Raw genomic sequence first — 26,825 nt, 5'->3', positions numbered from 1 at the left:
GTGCAATGTAAGGGGTTAATTAAGGTATATTTTTGGTTAATTATTCCACTGTGCTCAGGTTTTATTATTGTCTTGTGCTGGGTCTTTATTACAGTGTTGTGCTGCAAGTTAATTATCGTGCAATGTTGGGGGCGAATTGTTGTGTAACTTAACCACTTTAAGACCGGAAGATTTGACCCCCTTCCTGACCAGGCCCTATTTTGCAATTCGGCACTGCATTAATTTAACGGACAATTGCGCGGTCGTGCGACGCTGTACCCAAATTAAATTTACGTCCTTTTTTTTCCCACAAATAGAGCTTTCTTTTGGTGGTATTTGATCACCTGTGCGATTTTTAATTTTTGCGCTATAAACAAAAAAAGTGACAATTTTGAAAAAAAAAAAAAAAAAAAACAATATTGTTCACATTCTGCTATACAACAGTCCCCAAAAAAAAAAATTTAGAAATCAAATTTTAGGCCAATTTGTTTTCTGCTACATATTGTTGGTAATAAAAAAAAAAAAAAAACGCAATAAGCGTATTTTGATTGGTTTGCGCAAAAGTTATCACGTTAACCAACTACGGGAAAGATTTATGTCTTTTTTTAATTTTTTTTTTTTTTTACTAGTAATGGCGGCAATCTGTGATTTTTAGCGGGACTGCGACATTGCGGCCGACAGATCGGACCCCTAACTGACATTTTTGACACTTTTGGGGGGGGACCAGTGACATTACTACAGTAATCAGTGCTAAAAATATTACTGTTACTGTAATAATGACACTGGCAGGGAAGGGGTTAACCCTATGGGTGATCAAAGGGTTAAATGTGAGCCTCGTGCTTACTGACGTGTGGGGGAGGTGGGGGTTCTGTGACACAGAGATTCCAGGTTCAGCTATGCTGAATCCTGTGATGGTTAAGGGGCTAATTGTTGTGCAATACAGGTGGGGGTTAATTACTGTGCCATGCTTGCTAAGGGTTATGTATTGAACCATGCCCTAATTACTTTGCTGTGCTAGGGGGTCATTTCTGGGTCTTACTGTGGGCTAATTATTATTAATATACAGGATTTATATAGCGCCAACAGTTTGAGCAGCGCTTTACAATGTTAGGGCAGACAATTATTGTGGTGTTCTGGGAGTGGTTTTAATTTGCTGTGCTGGGGGCTATTGCTGAAATTGAAACAAGCTGGGGGTTTTCATTTCTGGCCCCAGCTGGGCTTATTTTAATCCCAGTCTGTTCAGCTTAACCCCAGGTCTTATTTGGTCTATACAAAGGGAGAAAAAAAAGTGTTCTACTACAAGCCATAGACCATGAAAAAAAAGTTGACTTGCTGGCCAAACCCATTTTTGACCAGGCCCACAGGTGCACAGTAGGCGGCTTGCTGCATTAGCTCCCCCATTTATACCTCAAACACCATCATAGCACCCTCAAAAAAAAGTTGTCTGGAGCCGCTCCAGCTGTGGTTCACCAAGATAGGCTAAATTAATCCTATGGAAAGCATTACAGCCTCATTGAGAGGCAAAGAGGAGAAGTTCAGATGCAAGTGGCTCTACTGGTCTCTCTCCACGTGTTCCAGGGAGTAAGGCGCTGTCTTTTCAGAGGAGGAGCGAGGTTCTACTCCACTTGCCTCCTCTCCTTTTTCTCTCCTTCTCTCTCATTTTACTTCTTGCCTTTAGTTCATTTTACTTCACTCTTTCTTGGCAACTCCCACATCCAGAAAGCTACTTGCTAAATGTCGAAAATGTTTAGACAGTGTGTAAGACACTTACTCTGGGCATTCGGGTCTTGACGGACAATGGATACTCCTTATCGTTGTAAATGGTGGTTTTTACTATATGTACTATGCTGCATCGATTAGGAGTTGCCTTGCTTTTTTGCAATGTTAGGATAGTGCAGCTGCACCTCTGCATGTTCGAAAAACGTAGAAAGTATAATCATACGAAAAAATATATAAATATATAACTGCATATTTGAGATTTAAATATACTGTATAGACAGTCATGACCACATAAAGGGGTGTTCTAACAAATATTAAATTAAGTGTGCCAATAATTTTGTCCAGTCCATATCTGGAGTTTTGCGTGGAATGTGTCAGATTTGGCTTTTTGTTTCTCCACTTTTTTGTGTTATACCAATACAAACAAAAGAAATAAACATGAGAATGCCTAAACATTTGTAATTGCAACATCTTTCTGGGAAGTGGTGCATTATCTGACATAAGCAGTACATACATTTTAAAAAATATGGGGCAGACTCCAGAGACCACTTTGGTCTATTTTTCTGCGATCGCTTCTATGTTTCTAAGTAAAACCAATCATTCTAATTCATTCCAATACACTGAATTTAAACCTAAATCAGACTGATCAACTTCAATCAGAGTTCTCAATAAGCTCAGTATGTGATATTTAGAAGTCAGTTTATGGCTGTAAGACAGGCAAAACATCAACACTAAAAAAAAAAAGATAATCAGAGTACTACTAGTCTTCTGGACATTTCCCCTCCCTTTCCGGTCCTGGTGACAATGCTGTTCAGGATAGGAAGTCAGGGGATTCTCCCAAGCAGAACCTGGTACAGGAGTAAACTTTGCACAGGTTTTAATTCTTTCCCACTTTAAAGCCATTATTATACAATTTTGCAGAATGACCAGAGAGCCATCTACAAGATTTCTGCTCGTTAACATGATCAGTTAATTGGTAGTTTCGCGAATAATTGGTAGTTTCGCTAATAAGACAGGTTTCCCAGGGAAAGTCCTGAAGTCTCCCATTATTTAGCTTTGCCAGCAACCCAGAAATTTATATCAACTCATCATTTGTCCTTCACTTCTTTAACTTCTATTTGTACTTTCCCTTCTTCATTCTGAGCACATATTTTACTGAGAAAGCAATCAGTGTATGCCACTGCTATGCCATTAAAATGTTCCCACTGGTGTGAGACTTTGTGCAATTCAGAATTAAATCTTGCCAAGAGCAATAAAAAAAAGCTATAGCATGTTTTGTCCAGTTCAGAATCACTATATTCGATAAAAGGCAAGAAAGGAATGACATCTGTATTAGGGCAAAAAAGTATGACATTTATTAACCCAATCCTTCCAATTATGGTTTACTTCCATACATCCAAGATATATTTGGGCTGATCATATATTCAGTCAGTGACAGGATTTACTCTGCATCATTCAAAGACCAATAACTGGTAGTTTAAAGTGACACTAAATATAAACCTATATCTCTAAAAATAATCCATACACATTCACCACACCACACGGCAGCCCCATAACCAATTTTTCATAAAATGGTTTCTCATTGTGTTTTTCTACCTTTGTGGGCTCCTGAACCTTTACCTCCCCTCCATCTGTTCTTGTTGTTGAATAAGCAGAGCACATTAGTTGTGATCATATGCACTTCTCTATGAATACTACAAATTCCACAGTCCATAACTCATAGACCCAATATATCTCAGGAGCAAGAGAGGGTGGCTATGTTCCTACATACAGTGGGATTATGAAAACAAACATAGCCACCTTCTAATTGGAAGTCTAATTACTGCAGCAAAAAAAAAAAAAAAAATCTGAAGATTTGAAAGAGCTGGAGGCTGGAGAGTAGGTACTTTTTTGTTCATAAAATCAGTAAGCGCTCAGAGGTGCGGGGAGCTGGCACTAAAGGTGACCATACAAACCTGTGTGAAATAAATTAACCAAAAGTGCAGCACTCAAATACCTAAACCCTGTGATACAGAAAAAGAATTATACAGAGTAGTAAACGTCTATATAAAGCAAAAGTCCAATCAATAATGCAAATCTATTATCCTTATCTTCCAATCATAGATAGAACCATCAAACGTGTAGGATAAACAAAGACGTGCCACTTAACCTCCACCTTTAATACACTCACCAGATAAATGACTTAGAACTGTATATGTTAAAACTCTCTCCACCACAGTCTTCCACAGGGACTCCGCAATCCTCACCGTGGGACACCCAGATCAAGCCAGAGACTGCATAGAAAAGCTTTAATGAGGAATCCAATCCTACACAGTGGATGGTTCTTTTTATCATTGGAAGTTAATGGCTTTGCATTATTGATTGGACTGTTGCTCTATATGGACTTGCACTACTCCGTAGAATCCCTGGTTTACAGTATCACACAGTTTAACTATTTAGGCACTACACTGTTTTATGGTTAAGGTACTTTTTTAAAAATTGGGAGTAACTTTAAGAGCAAAACCTACTGTCATAAGTTATCATTGCATAAACGGGTTAATGCTTGCAAGATCAAACCTTTGGATAACAGTCACCAATGCACTGCTTTGCAGCAAAAAACAATCTGTATGCGAGAGTTTATTGTACAGGACATTGAACATCTTGTGGTTTAATTTTAATATCGACAACAGGGGGTATTCTTTTTTTTCCAAAAGAAATCTAGGCTGAGAAAATACGTAGGCTGACATTACTTATGTCTTCTTCTGACAATTTGAATTGCCCGGTGGTAATGTTGATCTAAACGCTTTAATGATTTCAGACAAAACAAGTGTTGTATTCAGAGGGTCCAGCTTCACCTTGCTAGCTACATACTTGTTCTGGATCAGAACATATTTAGACAGTCAGGCAACTAAAAATTTTAGAGGAATTCAATAAAGACAGACTTCATGTTTATTTCAGTACTGACTCCTTGTTTCTTTTAGTACAGAGTTTCCGTAATTCTTATTTAAAAAATTTGTAAATCTCCAACAAGCAGCTCCGATTTTGTAGTTTTTCCAAAACAGTGCTAATATCGAACCTGGAGTGCATTGTTTGATATAAACGATTAAGCCTGGTCAACAATGTTCAGAATTACTGAAGATAAAAACACATGACATTTTCTTTTCAACTGTTTATAGGGTGGCCAAAAACAATTAAAAAAAAAAACAATTAAGAAAACAAATTTCCCATGATGATAATGAATTAATGGGCACTAAGAAATGCCAGAAAAATCAATAGCTGTGGCTGAAGAGTGTTAGGGTGGAAAAAAAAAGACAAACCACTGAACTGGAAACAGGATTTGTCAGGAGGTAGAGCTGCAGCTATAACAGTGGATCTTTTGTCATTTGCTAGATTGCGGTTTGGAAGCAGAGAACTGCAACAGAAAAAAATTATTTTCTCTCTACTCGTTATGGATGCTTTGGTATAATGTTTGGCTGTTTTCTATGTACCAATTGTGGTGTTTGCACAACCCTACTATTTTTCAGCAGTGTGTGCGGAGATAAATATGCCAGTATGCTTGGATGATATGGATGGCAAGGTTGTGTGAAACAAAGTTGTCAGATAGAAACCACAGCTAGTTCCCAGAAACCAGACACACAAAGAACAAAAGTACATCTACTGAGAACTGAGCAATTATATGACCGCTCATCATTCAGTTCACAGTCTGTTCCGCTCTCCCCTCTGCTTCTTCAGTGCTCACTGGAGCATCGGGATGTGGAAGGGACGCGCACAGCTGGCTTCAGCTATTTTCTGAAAGGAGGAGCCAACTAACAATCAGGCATGGGGTGGATCCTGACAATATTGTCGGGAACCTTCATGAGCCTGGCGAAGCTCTGCTCTGGGCAGTAGTCTGCTATTGACAGACTGGGTCACAGGAGGACGGAGGACAAAAAGTGACCCACAAGAGAAATATGGCAGAAAAAAAAAAAAAAAACCTTTGGTCAGACTTCTCTTTTAAAACATGAAAAGGTTAACTCACACCATCATCTGCCCACCAATTGCCCCCACTGCACTTACCTGCTTGGATGATTATCTTTCACTGCCCACACTAGCTGATGTAGCAGTCTGTGCATTTGAAAGCCGCGCTCTTCGGTACCCTTCCTTGGTACTTATTAACCATTATTTTTTTGATTTTTTTACTTGCTCTGCTAGAACAGTTGTGTGCTGAATTGCGTGTTGCCACACCGTAATGTGCATTGTGTTAAGGCAGCTTATTCATTTGAATGGGCTGCCTACCACGCCAAATGATACCTTATAAGATGCATGTACTTTATTTTTAAGGCAGTGCCCCACAGTGCATAGTAGTGCATTACTGTGCATTGTGGTGTGCTGCGACACATGTCCATTGGCATCCTGCGTAACTATTCATCCCAATGCACATTTTTGTGCATTCCAGCACAAAAAGGCGGTTTATGTAATGCACAGAACTGCTTGTAAATTTCAGAGATCAGAAGCTAAGGTTTCTTTTATAAAGAATTAGTGACGAATAAGGCCCCTTTCAGACTGCAGAGTCCGTCAACGGACTCAGTTTTTCTCAGCGGGGGATCGATCCGCCGATCCCCCGCTGAGCAGGCGGATGGCAGCTCTGTCTCCACGCTGTGTGCGGAGACCGAGCTGTCAGGTCCCCGCTGTTCTCTATGGGGGAATCAGATGAGAACGGGCAGTCTGTCCATTCTCATCCAATCCGATCCGGTGGATGGAAAAATAGAATTTTTGTAAAATCTTACCGTAAAATTATTTTCTCCGAGTCCTCTGACAGCCGCCGCCCATTCATAAAGTCTTCACGATTGGGTATTGGCCTTCTCCGCAGGAGCAAGCTAGGCAGTAATTTTGTTAATACAACATTAACATATAGACACATCCACAGGGGGCCGTCCCTCTGGCCTATATCCTCCAGCCAGTACCACTCTAATTCAGTTGTGTAGCAAGCAGTCAATGAAAAACCGTCAACCTCAAAGAGAGGGGCGGAGGGCGGCGACTGTCAGAGGACTCAGAAAATAATTTTACGGTAAGATTTTACAAAAATTCTATTTTCTCTTACGTCCTCTGACAGTCGCCGCCTATTCATACACAGGCTTCACGATTGGGACATCCCAAAGCAGTGTAGATGCGAGGGGTGGGAAGACCCAACCTTAAAATAGGCAACGCAGCACCCAGGTCAGAGAAAAAAACTGAACTGAACCAGTGGGGTAAGTAAAGCTCAACAGGAACTAACCCAGGAAAAAATGAAATAAACCCCATGACTAAGACATTAAAAAAAATAGCATGTCTCTTTAAACCACTGCCGCACTCAAAACCTTGCGGCCAAAAGAAGCATCCGAGGATGCCAACACATCAAGTTTGTAAAACTTAGAAAAGGCGTGTACAGGTGACCAGTTCGCCGCTTTGCACACTTGAGCCACCGACGCCTGGTGGCGAAAAGTCCAAGACGCACTAACCGCTCTAGTGGAGTGCGCCTTAACAGGGAAGGGAGGAACCCGACCCTTAATCGAATAGGCCTTTACAATCGTCTGTCTGATGCATTTGGAAATGGTTCCCGCAGACGCCACTGTACCCTTCCGAGGTCCTTCAGGAAGGACAAACAAGACAATCCGACTTCCGGAAAGAGTCTGTGGCGGAAAGGTAAACCTTGATCGCCCGGACCACATCCAAGGAATGCAAGGCAAATTCCTTCGGATGCTTAGGCTTCACACAAAGCGAAGGCAACACAATATCCTCATTGAGGTGGAAGGCTGAAACCACTTTAGGAAGAAAAGACTGATTTGGTCACAGGACCACTTTATCCCTATGTACAGCCAGATAGGGGGAGCGGCAAGACAGAGCCGCCAACTCGGACACTCTGCGAGCAGATGTGATCGCCACTAGAAAGGCAACTTTCTGTGACAACACAGGCAGAGGGATCTCTCTGATGTTCTCAAAAGGAGGTCGTTGTAAAACAGACAGAACCAGATTCAGGTCCCAGGGAGGTAAGGGAGCCTAGCTCAGGGGAGCCAGATGACGCAGCCCCTGAATAAAGGTGCAAATCAAGGAATTAGACGCCAAAGGGCGCTGAAAAAGAACGGCCAAGGCCGACAATTGGCCTTTGATCGTGGTCAGCGCCAGGCGCTGAACCATCTTAGTCTGTAGGAAGGCCAAAACCCAAGCCACTGAAAAGGAGGGGGGGTGAAGACCTTGTGACTCACAGCAGGCAAAATATGCCCTCCAGGTGCGATGATAAATCTTACCAGAGGAAGCTTTCCTAGCTTTTAGCAAGATAGGAATGGCAGCCGACCGGGTACCAAGCCGTCAGAGCCAGCGACTGTAAAGCAGGATGGAAGATCGGTCCCTGAGGCAGAAGATCGTTTCTTAGTGGAAGCCGCCAGGGAGGTTCGACAACCATCTGCATAATGTCTGCATACCAAGACCGACGCGGCCAGTCTGGAGCTACCAGAATCACTAGCATCCCTTCTGAGGCTAACCTGCGGAGGAACCTGGACAACATTTGATTTGGAGGAAAGGCATATATCAGCCGATACCGATGCCACGGCATCAGTAATGCATCCGAGGCGTCCGCCAGAGGATCGAGTTTGAGCCACGAACCTTTCCACTTTTTTGTTGAGACTGGATGCAAACAGATCCACATCCGGAGACCCCCACCGGATACACAGAAGCTAAAACACCTCTGGGTGTAAGGACCATTCCCCCATGTCCAGGGTCTGGCAACTCAGATAGTCCGCCTGCCAGTTTTCCACATCTGGAATGTGGACGGTCGAAATCCCTGGAACATGCGATTCAGCCCAAGACAGAATCTCGGCCACTTCCCTGGCCGCCCGGGCACTCCTGGTGCCCCCCTGTTGATTGATGTACGCCACCGCTGTGGCGTTGTCCGTCTGCACTCGTGCAGGGCAGCCCTGAATCCGAGCCGACCAACGGAACAAACAGAGCTTAATTGCCCGGAGCTCCAGGATATTTATCTGTAGGGAGAACTCCTCTCCCAACCACGTCCCCTGGGCACAAATCATGCCCAGAACTCCACCCCAGTCCGACAGGCTGGCATCCGTGGAGAGCCCCGTCCACAATAACGGCCGGAAGGACTTGCCTTGTGTCAGAATCGGTGACTGGAGCCACCACAAATGATCCGATCTCACCTGGTGGCTTAGAGAAATCCTTCTGTCCAAGACTGAGGAGGCCTGTTCCACCTGGTAAGGATCTCTGCCCCATAGCAGAGCCAACACAGGAGCCAAAACCTTGGTGAACACCCTTGGAGCCGAAGCGAGACCGAAGGGCAACGCCACAAACTGGTAATGCTCCTCTGCACATCCCTTTTTATGAGGGTCATCAGCGGAGATACCGCTGATGACCCTCATAAAAAGGGATGTGCAGATATGCATTTTTTAGGTCAATGGAGGTCATGAATTCCCCTGGACTCAGAGATGCCACCACCAACTGGATAGATTCCATCCGGAACTTCTGTACCCGCACAAAGTGGTTCAGTAACTTTAGGTCCATCGGACGCACCTTGCCCTCTTTTCTGGGCACTGAACAGATTGGAGTAAAACCCCCGAAACCTGTCCCGTGGAGGGCATGATGACCCTTTGGGCTAGAAGATTTTGAACCGCCCATTGTAGATCCCAGAAACGATCGGGAGTCAGATGGAGGTTTGAAGGAAAGAATCTGTCTGCGGGGCGAGATCGGAACTCAATCTTGTACCCTTAAAGAATGAGCTTGCGAACCCACCTGTCCTGAATGTCGGACAGCCAGGGCTCCGGAAAACAACACAGACGTCCCCCCCACCCCTGATACGGGTGAGGGCGTCCCTTCAGGAAGGGGTGGACTGGGTGGCCTGCCCAGCTTGACCCCTTTTGGGCTTATCAGCCCAAAATTTCTTGTGACCACCGGAGGCCTTGAAGGACTTACCCTTTTCCTGTGCCCCGAAGGCACGAAAGGACCCCCGTTTAGTTTTAAAGGAGGGACCCCGCTTAGCGTAGGGAGGTTTACCTTTCAAGACTTGAGGCATGAGAGTACTCTTACCCCCCAGTAAGCCCATTAATCAGCTCATCCAGAGAGTCACCAAAAAGACGATCCCCCCGCATAAGGGATGTCAGACACTGTCTTCTTAGAAGCGTGGTTGGCCGACTAGTTTTTCAGCCAAACAATGTGGCGGATTGCAATTCCGCCGCAGATAGACGTGCGACCAAAGGAGCTTCGTCCAAAGCCGCGTCACACAGGTACATCAAGGCCTGTGCCATTTGATCCAACATGTCCAGTGCAGCAGCAGAAACCGATTCTGCTACCAGAGTGCGCCTAAGCACCTTGGCCCATTCTGAAATAGTCTGAGAGACCACCACCGGTTTCAGCAGGGAACCCGCCACCATATACATGTGGCAGGAAAGCATTTCCACCCGTCTATCCGTCGGGTAGGGAGTCTTCCACGACATCAAGGTGGATTTATTCAGTCTGGAAACAGTGTGGTCCACTTTAGGAACCACAGTCCAGCGAGTATCAACCGAATCCGCAAAGGGATAACGATGCTTAAAACTCTTAGGTATTACCAGCGTCTGCTTAATTTAATGCAACACCACTGGTCATTTACCGTTTCCTAAAAACTCCTCGGGACAAGGAAAAACCTGACCCGACTTCAGGGCTTTGCGGGTCCCGAAGGAAAACCGCTTACCTGCCACGGAGGGCTCATCATCAAGATTTAAAGTCTCCTTAATGGAGCTAATAAGTGCATCAACCGCAGTGCGATCACGTGCTATCCCAGAGGAAGAATCCTCCTCAACATCTGACAGAGAAGATGGGGACCCCTCAAGGTGGATGTCGCCCGTGGCAACCAATTCAGGCTCTGAGTCAGAAGACTGAGAGGGCATAGGCCGTTTCTTTGTAACTCGGTCAGACATCAGCAGATCAACTTTTGAAGCTAAAGTCGCAAGTGCAGCAGATAAAGAGGCTAAGGAAGTGGGATCAGGAGTATCTGAACCACCAACTAGGTCTGTGGGGAATTTGCTATCCTGGGACTCCATATTAGCAAAGTGCAAAAAAATGACACTGGCCCTTTAAAACGGCGGTTCCTGCGGACCCCTATCGCAAACTGCACTACAGGTGGAGACCCTTCTCTTAACTAAAGCTAAACTGACAAAAGAGTGTTAGCAGAAAAGTAGTCAGAGAAAACCAGTAAAATCCCCCCACAGTGTCCCTATACTTGCCACGCTGCTTTTGAAAAAGCTGATTATACAGAGGAAGTGACCTCACACCCCTAGAGGCAAAAGCCAGCCCTGAGCCACAAAAAAATGGTGCCCGATAGAGTCCAATGGAGGAAAAGCACTTAAAAACTTTGCAGGCTCGTCCCCGCTTCTAAGGGCACTGTCGTTGCGAGGCCTGGGCATACCAAAAGCCTGCGATGCTCGATGGCAGACTGGGACTCCATAAAGGTTCTATATTAACCAGTACGAGGCCCAGTTCTGCTAACGCTTGTAGTCCTCAAAATTCTGGCTAACTAGCGTAGGTGAGAAAAAATAAAAAGCTATTCTTAAAAGAAAAAACACTTTTCAGAAATAAAACAAGAAAAAAACTGAGACACTAGGTCCCAGCAGGTAAAACCTAGCCTACTCCTGATGCTAGGCAGCAAAGAACTGGATTAGAGTAGTACTGGCTGGAGGACATAGGCCAGAGGGACGGCCCCCTGTGGGTGTGTCTATATGTTAATGTCTATATGTTAATGTTTGTTGTATTAACAAAATTACTGCCTAGTTTGCTTCTGCAAAGAAGGCCAATACTCAATCGTGAAGACTGTATGAATGGGCGGCGACTGTCAAGAGGACGTAAGAGAAATAGGGTTTCTATCCGTCCAGATTTGACGGATCGGATGTCAGCGGACATGTCTCCGCTGACATTGGATGCCCCATAGAGGTGCATGGGGCATCCGTTCAGATACGCCAAGAAAACGGGAAGGCGGATCTGAACAGTCCGCCTGTGTGAAAGGGGCCTTAGGGTTGTTCTAACTGTAGGTTTGTACCTTAATACATTCTTTCCATTAAGGTGAAAAACCTTCTGTGTACCACTCTCCTCCCCACCCCTATACTTACATGAGCCCAATCTTGATCCAGCACTGTACCTAAGATTAGTGGCTCTCTCCACCCTCTCTCCACTCACTCTAGATCGAGGTAGCAACAGATGTTATTGGCCCCTGCCACTGTCAATTACAGCCAGTAAGGGGAGAGTGAGGGATAGGCCCGAGCCACGCTGTGTGTGTCAATGGATACACACAGTGTGGCACGTGAGCGAACCTGCACAGGGGCCCCATAGAAAGTGGCTTTCTATGGGCACCAAGAGCTTGTGGGAGCCAGAGTTGCCATCTAGGGACCCCAGAAAAGGAGGATTGGGGCAGCTCTGTGCAAAACGATTGCACAAAGCAGATAAGTATGACATGTTTATTATTAAAAAAAAAAAAATCTTTTAGATATTCATTTTAAGCATACTTAAAGCGGAGTTCCACCCAAAAGTGGAACTTCCGCTTTAGGTGGTCCTAACCCCCTGTCATGCCACATTTGGCATGTCATTTTTTTTGGGGGGGAGCGGGTACCTAGTTTTGACAGGTACCCGCTCCCACTTCCGCTCGGTGCGCCGCGGCGCCCTAAACGGAAGTTCTCCTCTCCCCCTCCCTCCCTGCAATCTTCTGGGACATGTCAGAGGTCCCAGAAGATTGTCGGCCAATCACGGCGCGCAGCGCGACTCGCGCATGCGCAGTGGGTACCCGGCTGTGAAGCCGCAAACTGCCACAGCCGGGTGCCCACAGCAGTGATGCCGGCGCCGAGGGAGAGGATCGAGGCTTCGGGCGGCCGCATCGCTGGACCGTTGGACAGGTGAGTGAAATGGCTGGAACTCCGCTTTAATAAAAACAGTCTATTATTCTATACATTATTAGGCATGCTGAGTGTAAGATAATATGACATTAGGCAGTATCCAAAGCAACTATTCAAAAATACTTTTTCATATCCATCACTGCTCTCAGCTGTGCTTTTCATGAGTAAGCACCCTTTTCCATGGTATGCTAAAAAATGGCTCAGTTCACCTTTACAGCTCTCCATGCACCACTCTGCCCATGAAACTTTAAAGCTTCTTTATTAAACAAGCACACAAGCCCTCGGCAACAAACCTAACTGCTAAGTACAAGATGAAAGGCAATGGGATATTACATTTGTAAGAGCTGTACTCTGCAATAGACTGCCTCTTAGATGACCATATTATGAATACGGTCTGCCACAAACCATTAGCAGTGCCTAAGTGGGTTTTTCTCCCAAGACGTAAATTTTTTTTTAGAGATCTATTTTTTACAGCACAACAGGCTGCCATCTCTTGTATCAAGTGAAAGCATGACACATCAACACTTGTTTTATGACATGCAAGTAATTTATTGTCTAAGAGAAAACAAGATGAACATTGTCTGACATACTTACTTCCCAATGTTTTCTGGAAGCGCCTGCAGCGAGATATCATTAATAGACAGACAGGTCAGGCTTTCCAGGTCTGGAAAACTTTCAGGCAACCTGCAAAATAAAATAAATATATTTTTTTCCCTTGTGACTACTGTGAACAGAAGTGTAAAAGTAAAATAAAACATCTAAAAAGGAAAATACAGCCAGTTGGGTACCTGCGTAAGAAGGGGGGGAAAAAAAAATCAATGTAAAAGCTTCAAATCTGAAAAACAAAATTCTCATTATGATTTAGAAGTGTTTTACTCCTGCTATTAGATAAGGTTTTCAAATAATCACAGCGCTGAAATATGAACACTTACTGAGCCATTAACAGATTTTTTTTTCTGGAATTGCACTGACAACTGATATTTATAGCATGCTGTGCCAAGAAAAACGAGGTTAGGTTAGACCTTAAGGGGGGGGGAATAAAAAATAAAAAAAAAGGATGTTTTCACTGTTTATGTGCGATAGGTTTTAGCAAAATTTCGCAGCAGGAGATGCAAATCTTTACAGGGTAAAAAGGAAACCACATGCCCTTAAAGAACTCTAGCAAAAACACTTTTAAAAAATGTTGGATCAAGAAGGAAAGAGTTAAGCATCAAAGATTATATTGCGGCTCCCTGTTTGGAAGCCTCTCTTAGACTAATAAAGTGACTGGTACCACACCGACCATGCAGGCATGTTCCATCTCTGCTATACAGCCAAAAAAAAAAAAAAAAGACAGCAGTGACTAAGCATCTGAAGAGAACGCAGTCACAGTAGTGACTTAGCACTTAATCGTAGGCACGGCATCCAGCAACGAATCCAACAAACTCATAAAATGTCAGGAACCAGCAGTGTCCGTAGCTCTTGGAGAAAAACTTAGATTTGACTCACTGCACACCCCAACCATAACAGAAACATGTTTTACACAACACTGGTCATTTAATGTTTTTACCCTAGCAACAGGGTCACTGCTGACTGTTGTTCCCACCAAGCCTGATCTTCTAACACTTGGTTAGGTTCACATTAATGTTTGTCATGAATGCACACATTCCTGTCACACAGAAATATATGCTCTTTAGCACACATGCCGGGGTGCCAATAATTCATAATGGCAACCCCCAAATCAGCAAACTTGGATCGTTTTCGCATGCTATATGGTGCAACAGCACCATGCAGTTTGGCTCAACCCAATTTTAAGAGAGTTAAGGACTACTTTTCACATGTTTCTGCAGGTAGTGCTGCCCACTAAAATGAATGGGCTGCTCTAAACACAGCATGCAGCCACATAGATGTGAACCAAGCCTTAACCTATCCATGAAACATAACCCTTATCTAGCACTTGATAATTAACCCTAAACCCTTCTTTTTTTACTCAACATATCACCCTCAAATCTCATAAAACGTAACCCTTAGCAATAAGTCCGTTCAAATCCATTCAAAATTTTGTCATTGCCAAAAGTATCAGGTCATCCTGCACTGGAATTAACCCTGAAAAATCCAAACTAAGGCCCAAAAAAGCAGTTCCGCAAAGCTAATGCCAAAACTGCTCCATAACAATGCAACATACTGCTAACAACACCCCGGGTCTTCACTGTCCAATCTCTCAGCTAGGTAACAGAAGGCTGGACAATAAAAGACTGTTAACCACTTCAATACAGGGCAGTTACACCCCCTTCCTGCCCAGGCCAATTTTCAGCTTTTAGCGCCATTGCATTTTGAATGACAATTACGCAGTACAGTAATCCCCCGCTCCATCGCGGTTCAGTTTTTGCGGTCCCGGTAATTCGCGTTTTTTTTTTTGTAATGTTATTTTACTATATAAATCATTAAAAATGAAATATTTTTGTGTTTTTCATAGCTCTTGCTATGTCTCTTAGTATCTTTTATGTGTTTAAATGAGTTTCTATTGTTTTAAAAGTGTGTTTAAAGACCTTAAAATGCTTTACACGTACAGTGACAGTAAAAAAATCATGCCTACAATGCATTTTAATAGGGTTTTTCTATTTCGCGGAATTTCACTTTTCGCGGCTGGGTCCGGAACGTAACCCCCGCAATGGAGGGGGGTTTACTGTAATGCAACACTGTACCTAAACCCAATTAATGTCATTTTTTCCCCACAAATAGAGCTTTCTTTTGGTGGTATTTGATCACCGCAAGGTTTTTTCTTTTTTGCTAAACAAATAAAAAAAGACCGAAAAGTTTGAAAAAAAAAAAAAGTTTTGTTTATGTTATACCATTTTGTAAATAGATAAGTTTTTTCCTGCACTGATGAGGCCGCACTGACAGGCACTGATGGAATGGCACTAATATGCAGCACTGATAGGCGGCACTGATATGTGGCACTGATATGCAGCATTGGTGGGCACTGATAGGCGACACTGATAGATGGGCACAGGTGGGCAGCACTGATAGATGGCAATGGTGGGCAGCACTGATGGGGAGGGCACTGGCAGGCTCCTTGAGCCCTGATTGTCATCCCTGGTGGCTATGATAGGCATCCCTGGTGGCTTTAGTGGCACCCCACCCCCCCAAGGCTCTGCGCTGGTAATCAATGCTCTGATTACCAGCACAGACCCCCCATCAGGAGTGACCCGCAGATAGATTCTCCTCTCTTCGTGCCTGGCAGGCACAAACTGAGGAAAGCCAATTGGTCACAGCTGATCACATGGTAAAAAGTCTACGTCAGTAGGCTCTTTACCGAGATCGGAGATGCGGTGTGCAAGAGGCGAGCAGAGCACATTATCCTGCCCGACGTCATATGACAGCGGATCAGGATAATACAACCACCTTCCCGCCGTCAATTGCCTATAGGGCGGGCGGGAAGTGGTAAATATATTTCTAAAAGGTGCTAATGACATTAAATTTTCACCACATGTCGGTAACAACCCATGCAATCCATACATACAAAGAAACCAAAACAAATCAGCTCAGAAATTAAGTTATGTGTAATAAAATGGAATGACAATCCTGCTCCTTGTCAGCTGGTTCAGTCTCAACTGATGGCCTATAAAAAGGTGTCTCATTACCAAGGTGTCACACAAGAAATATCTCATGATGTGTAAAAGCAAAGAGCTCTCTCAAGACCTCTGCAACCTTATTGTTGAAACATACTGATGACATTGGTTACAGAAGGATTTCCAAACTTTTGAATGTTCCAGTGAGCACTGTTGAGGCCATAATCCGGGAGTGGAAAGAACAGAATTTCACCATAAACTGACCATGACTAGGTGCTCCTCGCAAGATTTCTAATAGAGGAGAAAAAATAATTATCAGAAGCGTTATCCAAGAGCCAAGGACCACTTGGAGATATTCAGAAGGATGTGGAATTAGCAGGTACAGTTGTTTAAAAAAAATAAATAAAAATAAAATAATAAATAAATGCACTCAACTGCCATGGCCTCTATGCACGCTCACAATGCAAGACTCCATTGCTGAAGAAAAAGCATGTTGAAGCTTGTTTAAAGTTTTATGCACAACATTTAGACAAGCCTGTGAAATACTGGGAGAATACAGTCTGGTCAGATGAGACCAAAACTGAACTTTTGGATACCATAATACACACCATGTTTGGAGGTCAAATGGTACTGCTTGCCACCCCAAAAACACCATACCCACAGTAAAGCTTGGAGGTGTGAACATCATGGTGTGGGGCTGTTTTTTAGCATACGGTACTGGCAAACTTTATTCCTTTGAAGGAAGGATGAATGGAAAAATGTACAAAGACCAAACATTCTTACTAAAAATCTGCTGCCATCTACCAGGATGATGAAGACGAAACAAGGGTGGAAATTTCAGCAAGACAATGATTCAAAACTCAAAGACAAGGAAACTCTCAATTGGTTTTTAAAGGAGGAAAATAAAGTTGCTAGAATGACCCAGCCAATCACATGACTTGAATACAATAGAAAATCTATGGAAAGAGCTAAAGATCAGAGTTCATAGAAGAGCCCCACGGAAACTTCATGATTTTAAGTGTGGCAGAATGGGCCAAAATCACACCTGAGCAATGCATGCCACTAGTTTGTCCATACAGGAGGCATCTTGAAGCTGTCATTACCAAGAAAGGATTTTTTACCAAGTATAAATACATTTCAGTTAGCGTCTTCAATACTTTTTTCCCTGCGTCATTCCATTTTTTTTTTTTTTTCACAGAATTTTATTTCTGAGCTGATTTGTTTTGGTTTCTTTGTATGTATGGATTGCATGGGTGGTTACTGACATGTGGTGAACATTTCATGTCAATAGCACCTTTACAAATATGCTTACCTAGAAAAAACTGAATTTTTGTAAAATCTTACCGTAAAATTCCTTTCTCTGAGTCCTCTAACAGTCACCGCCCACTCATTCAGTCTTCACCAATGGGTATCGACCTCATTTATCCATAGGAGCAAGCTAGGCATAAGACTTAATTGTTAAAAACAAAGTAATTTACATAGACACACCTATGGGGGCTGTCCCACTGGTCCAATACCCCCCTGCTATCAGCCATCCCAGCTCAGTTTGGTAGCAAGCAGTTAAAGTCCAAAAAACCCCAAATAGAGGGGCGGGGGCGGCGACTGTCAGAGGACTCAGAGAAAGGAATTTTACGGAAAGATTTTACAAAAATTCAGTTTTCTCTTACGTCCTCTGACAGTCGCCGCCCACTCATTCAGTCTTCACCAATGGGATGTCCCAAAGCAGTGTAGACATGAGGGGTGGGAAAAAGTAACCGTCACAAAGGCAACGCAGTACCCACGTCAGAGAAAGGAACCTTACGTGAAAAGAAAAGGTATCCGCTGGGCAACAGAAAAGCTCAACTGGAGCAACAACCCAGGAAAGCAAATAAACAAGGGGGAAACAACCCCAACAGCCAGGGACCCGCAAAACCAGGGTCCCCTTAAGGCACTGCGGCACACAGAACTTTGCGGCCAAAGGAGGCATCTGCCATTGCTAGAACATCAAGTTTGTAGAACTTTGAAAAGGTGTGCACTGACGACCAAGTCGCAGGCTTGCAAACCTGGGCCACCAAAGCCTGATGCCGGAAGGCCCAGGACGCACTCACTGCTCAGGTAGAGTGCGCCTTGACAGGGAAGGGCGGTGCCCGTTCCTTAATTAAATAGGCCTGTACAAACGTCTGTCTGATCCATTTTGAAATGGTCGCCGCAGACGCAGCCATACCCTTCCGAGGTCCCTCAGGAAGGACAAAAAGAGAATCCGACTTCCGAAAGGATTCAGTGGACGACAGGTAAACCCTGATCGCCCCGACAACATCCAAGGAATGTAAGGCAAACTCCTTAGGATGTTTGGGATTCGCACAAAGCGAAGGCAAAACAATGTCCTCATTGAGGTGAAAATCAGAAACCCCCTTTGGAAGGAAGGACTGATTGGGTCACAAGACCACCTTATCCCTATGAACCACCAGGTAAGGAGAGCGGCAAGACAAAGCCGCCAATTCCGACACTCTGCGTGCAGAAGTGATCGCCACTAGAAAAGCAACCTTTGACAGCAGAGGCAAAGAGATTTCCCTGATGTTTTCAAAGGGAGGACGTTGCAAAACAGACAGAACCAAGTTCAAGTCCCAAGGAGGTAGAGGCGCCCTCCGAGGAGGGGCCAAGTGATGCACACCTTGAATAAAGGTGCGATCCAAGGAGTTAGACGCCACAGGGTGCTGAAAAAGGATGGCTAGTGCAGACAGCTGGCCCTTATTTATGGTCAACGCCAGGCGCTGATTCACATCAGTTTGTAGGAAGGCCAACACCCTCGCCACCAAGTAGGCACGAGGAGGGAAGCCTCTGGATTCACACCAGGCAAAATAAGCCTTCCAGGTACGGTAATAGATCTTACCGGACGAGGCTTTCCTAGCCTTGAGCAAAGTAGGAATGACCTCAGATGAGAGACCCCTGTCTCTCAGGACCTGGCTTTCAACAGCCAGCGACTGTAAAGCAGGATGGAAGATCAGTCCCTGAGACAGTAGATCATCTCGTAACGGTAGCCGCCATAGAGGCTCGACGGCCAGTTGAATGATGTCCACGTACCAGGACCGGCGCGGCCAGTCCGGGGCCACCAGAATCACCAACTTCGGTTCTGAGACCAACCTGCGCAGGAACCTGGACAACAACTGAATCGGGGGAAAGGCATATATCAGACGATACCGTTGCCAAGGCACCACCAGCGCATCCGAGGCGTCTGTCAGAGGATCGCGCGATCTTGCCACGAACCTGGACGCGAACAGATCCACATCCGGGGATTCCTATTTCGCACACAGCATCTGAAACACCTCCGGATGCAGGGACCATTCCCCCTGGTCCAGGGTCTGGCGGCTCAGATAATCGACCCGCCAGTTCTCCACACCCAGAATGTAAACTGCCGAAATCGCCGGGACGTGAGTCTCGGCCCAAGACAGAATACTGGTCACTTCCTGGGCCGCCCGGGCACTCTTGGTGATTGATGTATGCCCCCACAGTGACATTGTCCTTCTGCACCCGTACAGGGCGACCCTGAAGACGATCCGACCAATGGAGCAGGCACAGCCTGATCGCTCGCAATTCCAAGATGTTTATCGGTAGGGAGGATTCCTCCACCGACCAAGTGCCCTGGGCAGACAGCTTGCCCAGAATGCCACCCCAGCCCGACAGGCTGGCATCCGTGGTAATCACCACCCACAGCAACGGCCGGAAGGATTTCCCCTCCGCTATGGCCGTGGACTGGAGCCACCACAGAAGATCCATTCTGGTTTTGTGACTCAGAGACACCCTCGGGTCCAAGGACTGAGGGAGCCTGTCCCATCTGGCCAGTATCTCCGCCTAGAGAGACCGTCTGTAAAACTGTGCAAACGGTATGGCCTCGAAGGCCGACACCATCAATCCCAGGGACCGCATACAGGTCCTGAGTTACTAGGACTCGTTGTCCCTGAGGGAGCTCACCTCGTCCCGCAGGGTCCGGAGCTTGTCCTCTGGCAGAAACACCTTCGCTTGGGCGGAGTCCAGGACCATCCCCAAATACGGGAGACGAACCGAAGGAGACAAGTCGACTTCTGAACGTTGATGGTCCAGCCGAACTCCTGGAGCGTCTGAACCGTAGTGGACAGATCGCGCAGAAGGCTCTGACTGGCACTCCATCTTAACAGGAGATCGTCCAGATATCCCAAGACCGCAATGCCCTGTGCCCGTAACAGGCCCAGAACAGGAGCCAGCACTTTGGTAAACACCCTTGGAGCCGAAGCGAGACCGAAAGGTAACGCCACAAACTGATAGTGTTCCTCCACGATAGCGAATCGGAGGTACCTCTGATGACCCTCGAATATGGGGATGTGTAAATACGCATCCTTTAGGTCGATGGAAGCCAGGAAATCTCCCGGGCTCAAGTAGGCCACCACCGAACGGAGGGATTCCATGCGGAATTTTTGAACGCCCACGAAGCGGTTCAGAGCTTTCAAGTCCAGAATCGGACGCACCTTGCCCTCCTTTCTGGGCACAGTGAACAGATTTGAATAAAACCCCCGAAATCTGTCCCGATAAGCACTGGGACGATAACCCTCTGGGCGAGGAGATCCTGCACCGCCCGATGAAGATCGTGCAACCGATCTGGGGTCAAATAGGGAGTTGAGGGAAAGAATCTGTCCGGCGGCCGCGAAAGGAATTTGATCTTGTAGCCCGATCAAATGATTTCCTGAACCCACCTGTCCGGAATCCGGAGCAGCCAAGGTTGGCTTTTTAACCAAATCAAGCGACGGTTAAGTACCGCAACCCCCGACAGGCTAGCCGCCAACGGGGCCTCATCCAAGGCCGCATCACCCCTTGGTGAATCTGGTCCACCATCTCCAAGATAGTAGGGGGGTCAGAATCAGTCACGAGGGTGCGTCTGAGCACCTTAGCCCAATCTGCCACAGCCTGAGCCACCATGACGGAGGTGAAAATAGGTTTCAGCATGGAACCCGCCACCATATAGGAATGGCGGGCAAGGGATTCCAGCCTCCTATCCGTAGGGTCTCGGAACACCGGAGAATCCTCGGTGGGTACCAGAGTGGCCCTGTTCAATCTGGACACAGTGTGAGCCACCTTAGGAGCCACAGACCAGCACGAATCCGTAGGAGACGCAAAGGGGTAATGGACTTGAAACCGTTTAGGCACCACAAAATTGCGCTTCAAATTGTGCCATTGTTCATTCACAGTTTCGTGGAACTCAGCGGGGCAAGGGAACACCTGCGCCGCCTTACGGGATCTGCAGGTACCAAAAGAGGACCGCTTGCCTGGAGGATTGGGCTCATCCTCTAAATGTAGTGCATCCTTAATAGCAGTAATCAGCGTAGCCATAGCTGCGCGTTCTTCGGCTGTCCCTGGGGGGGAATCATTCCCCTCCTCATCCTCCCCTTCAGACTGGGAAGAACGAGACCCCTCAAGGGGCACACTGTCTACGGCAACCATATCAGAATCAGATGAAAGAGAAAGCCTAGGCCTCTTCTTAGTATCCCGTTCAGCCATCAAAAGATCCACTTTGGACGCTAAAGTCGCAAGTGCAGCAGTCAGAGCAGAAGATCCAGAGCAACCTGAATCATCCACTAAGGCTGGGGGAAATTTGCTGTGCTGGGACTCAATAAGGAAAAAAACTTTTTTTTTTTTTTAAGGTACTGGCCCTTTAAGCGCACAGCGATCCCACCGCAGTACACCGCTATGAAGGACTATGCAAGCAGACCCCGCAAGTAGGAATGAGCTGACAGCCAGAGATATTCCCCACAAAAAAACAGCAAAGACAGACCCCACAAGTGTTACCACACGCCTGCCGATCTCCACTGCAGAGAAAAGGGAAGTGATGTCACCGCATGAGGCTGAACTAGGTAAAACATGCTAAGGAAAAATGGTTGCCCATAGAAAGTAATGGGAGGCTCCGGGAAAATGGCCGCCAACATGTGCACAGAAGAACACATTGCCACACACAAGATAGCGCCGTAAGGCGCCAAAACACACTACATTCATTGCTGCAGAAGCGCCCACAGTGAAGCCAGCAGCATGCCCACACCTAAAATGGCGGACCGGCGGTTTTTAACCCGCAGCGGTCGCCGCACATGTCTGCACCTCCAACCACATACATAGTGTCACTCAGGAGAGGGAACCCCACAAATCCCCCACATAGCGTTCCAGCTGCGATAGAGCCCCCGCTGGGACCAGGATTAAGGGAGCCCCAAACACACAGACATGAGGGGATACCACAGACACATCAGACTGCCAGCCCCACACAGAATGTACTTACCATACCAAATGGAGTGGGTGCCTCATCGACGGGAAGCCTCCCACCCCAGGTGGTGGGGGTGCCGTCAGCCAAAAACGCAGGACGCTAGCAACGCACGGAACCGTGGGTGAGACGTCCAAGCGAGGTGGCCACCTCGCAGGCTTTTATCCCTGAGGACAGGGACAGGTTGTTTGCGAGGCCAGGGCGTACACATATCCTGCTAAACGCTCGATGGCGGGCTGGGACTCCATAAGGCCCTCTGTCCTGGAACACCAGGGCGACCAGTGCGACTCCCAGCTCCGCAACGCCGTCATCAGAAGAAACGACTAACTAAATGCTGAGAAATAAACAGCTAGTAGTGTAAGAAAACACACTTGAGAAAATAAAATCATAAAACAGAAGAAAAGGCTGAGACCATAGCCCCAGAACAGGGAGAGCCTATCTTACTCCTAACTAGGCAGAAGACAAACAGTTGGGATGGCTGATAGCAGGGAGGTATTGGACAAGTGGACAGCCCCCATAGGTGTGTCTATGTAAATTACTTTGTTTTTAACAAGTCTTATGCCTAGCTTGCTCCTATGGATAAGAGGTCAATACCCATTGGTGAAGACTGAATGAGTGGGCGGTGACTGTCAGAGGACGTAAGAGAAATGGTAATGTGTTTAATATTTACTTTACCCGCTGTAGACACACACACACACACAATTTAAAAATGCCTATAAAAAATATTGCACAACAAATGTTAAAAGAATCAAATGTTATTACCTTGTGAGTGGATTTCCACTGAAATCAGCCACTTGGAGTGCTTTACAAAACGAGATGCTTTCCGGTATCTCTGGAATATCTGAAAAATATTTCACGCATTTAACATCTGTGTGACAAAATACAAATCTGCAGTAGATGAACATGGACCATCTAATACAACATCTAAATTAAATGTTTTTCATACTAAAGTTCATTAAAATCCAAATACTTGAAGGGTCTGTGCACACATTTTTCATGCACTATTCTGTATCCGTGTATTTCTTTGAAGCGGTCAATAAACACACAGCATTCTAAAACCATCAATAACTGGTGTATTACATGCTGTTCATACTCAGTCAATATGCGATTTTTTTTTCTGTATTCTACAAAAACAAAAAATAAAACAACAACTGGTTGATCCTGCTGTTCCCTGTCTCCCTTCTCCTGTCCATGTTCCCACTGCATTCGGGGGTTTTGCAGAGTATTATTGGCAGCTCTGCACATGCTCAGGATTCAGTGTATTTTTTACTCTGAGCATTTTCTCCCTATAACATATGAGCAGCCCATGTGACTATAGAGTCACACATGTGGGTGTATACACAGTGTTAAATGATAGCCCATTCCATCCCACCTTCTCCATGCCCACTAACCAACTAAACACAATGGGTGCAGGATATTACATGTAGATTAATAGAGGCTTCATCTCCCTTTTAGTCTAAGACACAGGCTGGAGGGATGCGACACAGCCTGTGACTGGCATAAATCCACCCACACCATGGTATTGCCAAAAAAATAAAGATTTAATTTTAAATATTAATATGGCAATTTAAAACAGTTTATTGATATTCATCTTTATTTTGTATCCCAAAAGCTGTTTTTTTTTTTTTTTTTAAATTTGAACATGTACCAAGTAGCAGGGGACTAGAAGTTCCTCTTGCCACTTTTTTTCCACTAAGGACAGGCTAGAAAAGATCTTAGTTATTTGACAGCTGTATATCGATTAGGAAAGAAGGTACTTAGATTTTTTTTTTCTATTAAAATAATTGCAGAGCCATCATCCACATAAAGAAATAGAATGGATAATGTAAATTAAACACTGTGTTTAGTACAACTTTAATCCTACTTCTACAGCACAATGAGTAATAGCTGAGAAAAAAAGAAATCCAAATGCATAACAGCAGGAATCATATACTTCAATGAGCTGTGTTATATTTGTTTTGTGCCTCAATTTAGAAAGAAAAAGCCATGAATGCAAAAATCGAAATAGAATACCACCCTTATACACAGGTTCTTTACGGACAAAGTATCCTGTAAGGATTTAGGGTGTCTGCACCAATAAATACACAAGGTATTTATCTGAGAAAACATAGGACATCCAAAAAAAATTCCAGTTTCTATGTACAGAGTTATCTTTTTTGTTTGCAACTATTATCAGCAAAATTCTCTGCTGCAGACAGTATTCAAATAGTTGCAACAGTCTCATGTTGCTTTTTACCTTTTTTCAAAGTTTTTATTGGGTTTTACGAGTACAAGTTAAGTATATAAACAGAAAAAAATGGTGCCTCCTATGTGCATCTATTGATAAAATTCACCATGCAGCTGTCATCAATTATTGGAAATTCCAAAAATGACTAGGGCCCCTTTCACATAGGCGGACCGTTCAGATCCGCCTGTTCGTTTTTTTGGCGGATCTGAACGGTCCCCCCATGCATTCCTATGGGGCGTCGGATGTCAGCGGAGACATGTCCGCTGACATCCGACCCGATCCGTCAAATCTGGACGGATGGAAACCCTATTTTCCATCCGTCCAGCGGATCGGATCGGATGAGAACGGACCGGCGGTCCGTTCCCATCCGATTTCCCCCATAGAGATGCATGGGGAACTGAGAGCTGTGTCTCCGCACACAGCGCGGAGACACAGCTGTCATCCTCCTGCTCAGCGGGGGATCGGCAGCTCGATCCCCCGCTGAGAAAAACGGAATCCGTCCGACGGACGGATAGTGTGAAAGGGGCCTGAATGGTTTAAATTTGAAATGCCACACTATAAAGTAGAAGTGATTATGGTGCTTATATTAGTGCATATGTATTACTCCCCCATATGTCAAAAATGCAAATATCCTCGTGAATATGTGACAATTAAAATACACAAAATTATATATTTAAAAAATATATATAAAATAAACAATTATTTAGGACTGAAACTAACGATTTATTTAATAAATTGATTCATTTGCCGATTGTTTAGATTATTAGATTAATCAGATAATAACCTTTAAAAAAGTGTGGTGTATATTTTAGTTAATATGTAAAGTTTAAAAAAAAGGCAATTTATTCTTAAATATCCTAATGCAGTGGTAAATATAACCAACTATGTGGTTAGGGATGGTTAGGGAGCAAAATCTCTATCCCACGCTGAGAATAACACTGTATATACTATTAGAGGTTGAATCTGGAAAAGATCATCAGACTCCGAGATCAAATTTTTTATTTGACCAGTTTCCTCCTGGCGCATAGTAATAGGACGCTGGTAGGAACACTCCGTCCCTCCAGGCAGGCGTCATATGACGTCCGCCCGTTCTCGCAGCCCCGGCGATTGGGGATGAAGCATGTCGCTCGGACACAACCCATCCCTGATCAGTGTAAAGAGCCAATGAAATTGGCTCTTTACCACGTGATCAGCTGTGTTCAATTGCAGCCGATCACATGAGAGGCTCCAGTGCGAGCCGATTGTTCTCACCTCAATGTGCGCCCCCGGGGGCGCACATCACTGCGATCGGGGACGAGGCTCTGCCCTTGGACAAAGCCCATCCCCGATCAAGGTAAAGAGCCAATGAAATTGGCTCTTTACCACGTGACTGGCTGTGTCCAATCACAGCCGATCACAAATGTCAACAAAGATGGGGTAACTCACTCTTACCAGGTTCTCCTCCTCACACACCAATCCAGTGTGAGGAGGAGAGCTGGAAACCGTGAGTTACCATTTACTGTGAATTCTACTGTGCCCTGATTGCCCCGCCTAATAAAGAGGACCCGTCACCAGCTCATCCTAGTACCTATCTGTGAGCCCATCAGAGTACCTGCCACCTTCTCATCAGAGTACCTGAGTACCTGTCACCTGCCCATCGTAGTAACCGAGTACCTGCCACCTGCTCATCAGGCGTGCCCGCCGCCTGCCTATCAAGGTACCCAAGTACCTGCCACCTGCCTATCAAAGTACCCGAGTACCTGCTCATCAGAGTACCCGAGGAACTGCCCCCTGCCTATCAAAGTACCCAAGTAGGGCCTTCAAAAGTGTGATAGGTAGTCAGAAAATGATGTGTGTAATTTATGCTCCTAGAACGCCTGAAGGTGCTACTTGGATGTTCAGTCTCTATATGTGGCCAGGCTGTGTAAAAGTCTCACACATGTGGTATGGCCATTCTCAAGAGGAGTAGCAGAATGTATTTTGGGGTGTAATTTTTGCTATGTACATGCTATGTGTTAGAAATATCCTATAAATTGACAACTTTGTGTAAAAAAAAAAAAAAAAATTGGGTTTTCATTTTTTCCCCACATTTTCCAAAAACTTGTGGAAAAAAACGACATGTTCGAAAGAGTCATAATGCCTCATAGAATATACGTTGGAGTGTTTGCTTTCCAAAATGGGGTCATTTTGTGGGCGTTTCCATTGTCTTGGTGCTCCAGGGCCTTCAAAAGTGTGATAGGTGTGATAGGTAGGATATT

General features: G+C 45.1%; 1 protein-coding gene across 2 annotated transcripts in view; it reads right to left on the bottom strand.

The window, feature by feature from the left end:
• The window catches only part of LRRC1 (leucine rich repeat containing 1), a 682,152-nt gene that overhangs the window by 481,231 nt on the left and 174,096 nt on the right, over positions 1 to 26,825 (bottom strand). For both annotated transcript variants that reach the window (XM_082250231.1, XM_082250232.1), the window contains exons 3-4: positions 23,124 to 23,202; positions 13,152 to 13,241 (exon numbers count right to left, since the gene is read on the bottom strand). In XM_082250231.1, the coding sequence (XP_082106357.1) occupies positions 13,152 to 13,241; positions 23,124 to 23,202 (169 nt within the window). The remainder of the gene's footprint in view (positions 1 to 13,151; positions 13,242 to 23,123; positions 23,203 to 26,825) is intronic.

The sequence above is a fragment of the Pelophylax lessonae genome, assembly GCF_965119305.1.
Source record: "Pelophylax lessonae genome assembly, chromosome: 3".
In the NCBI taxonomy this organism is placed as follows: domain Eukaryota; kingdom Metazoa; phylum Chordata; class Amphibia; order Anura; family Ranidae; genus Pelophylax; species Pelophylax lessonae.
The sequence above is the reverse complement of the archived record's forward strand: the minus strand, read 5'-3'. Positions and strand labels throughout refer to the sequence as shown.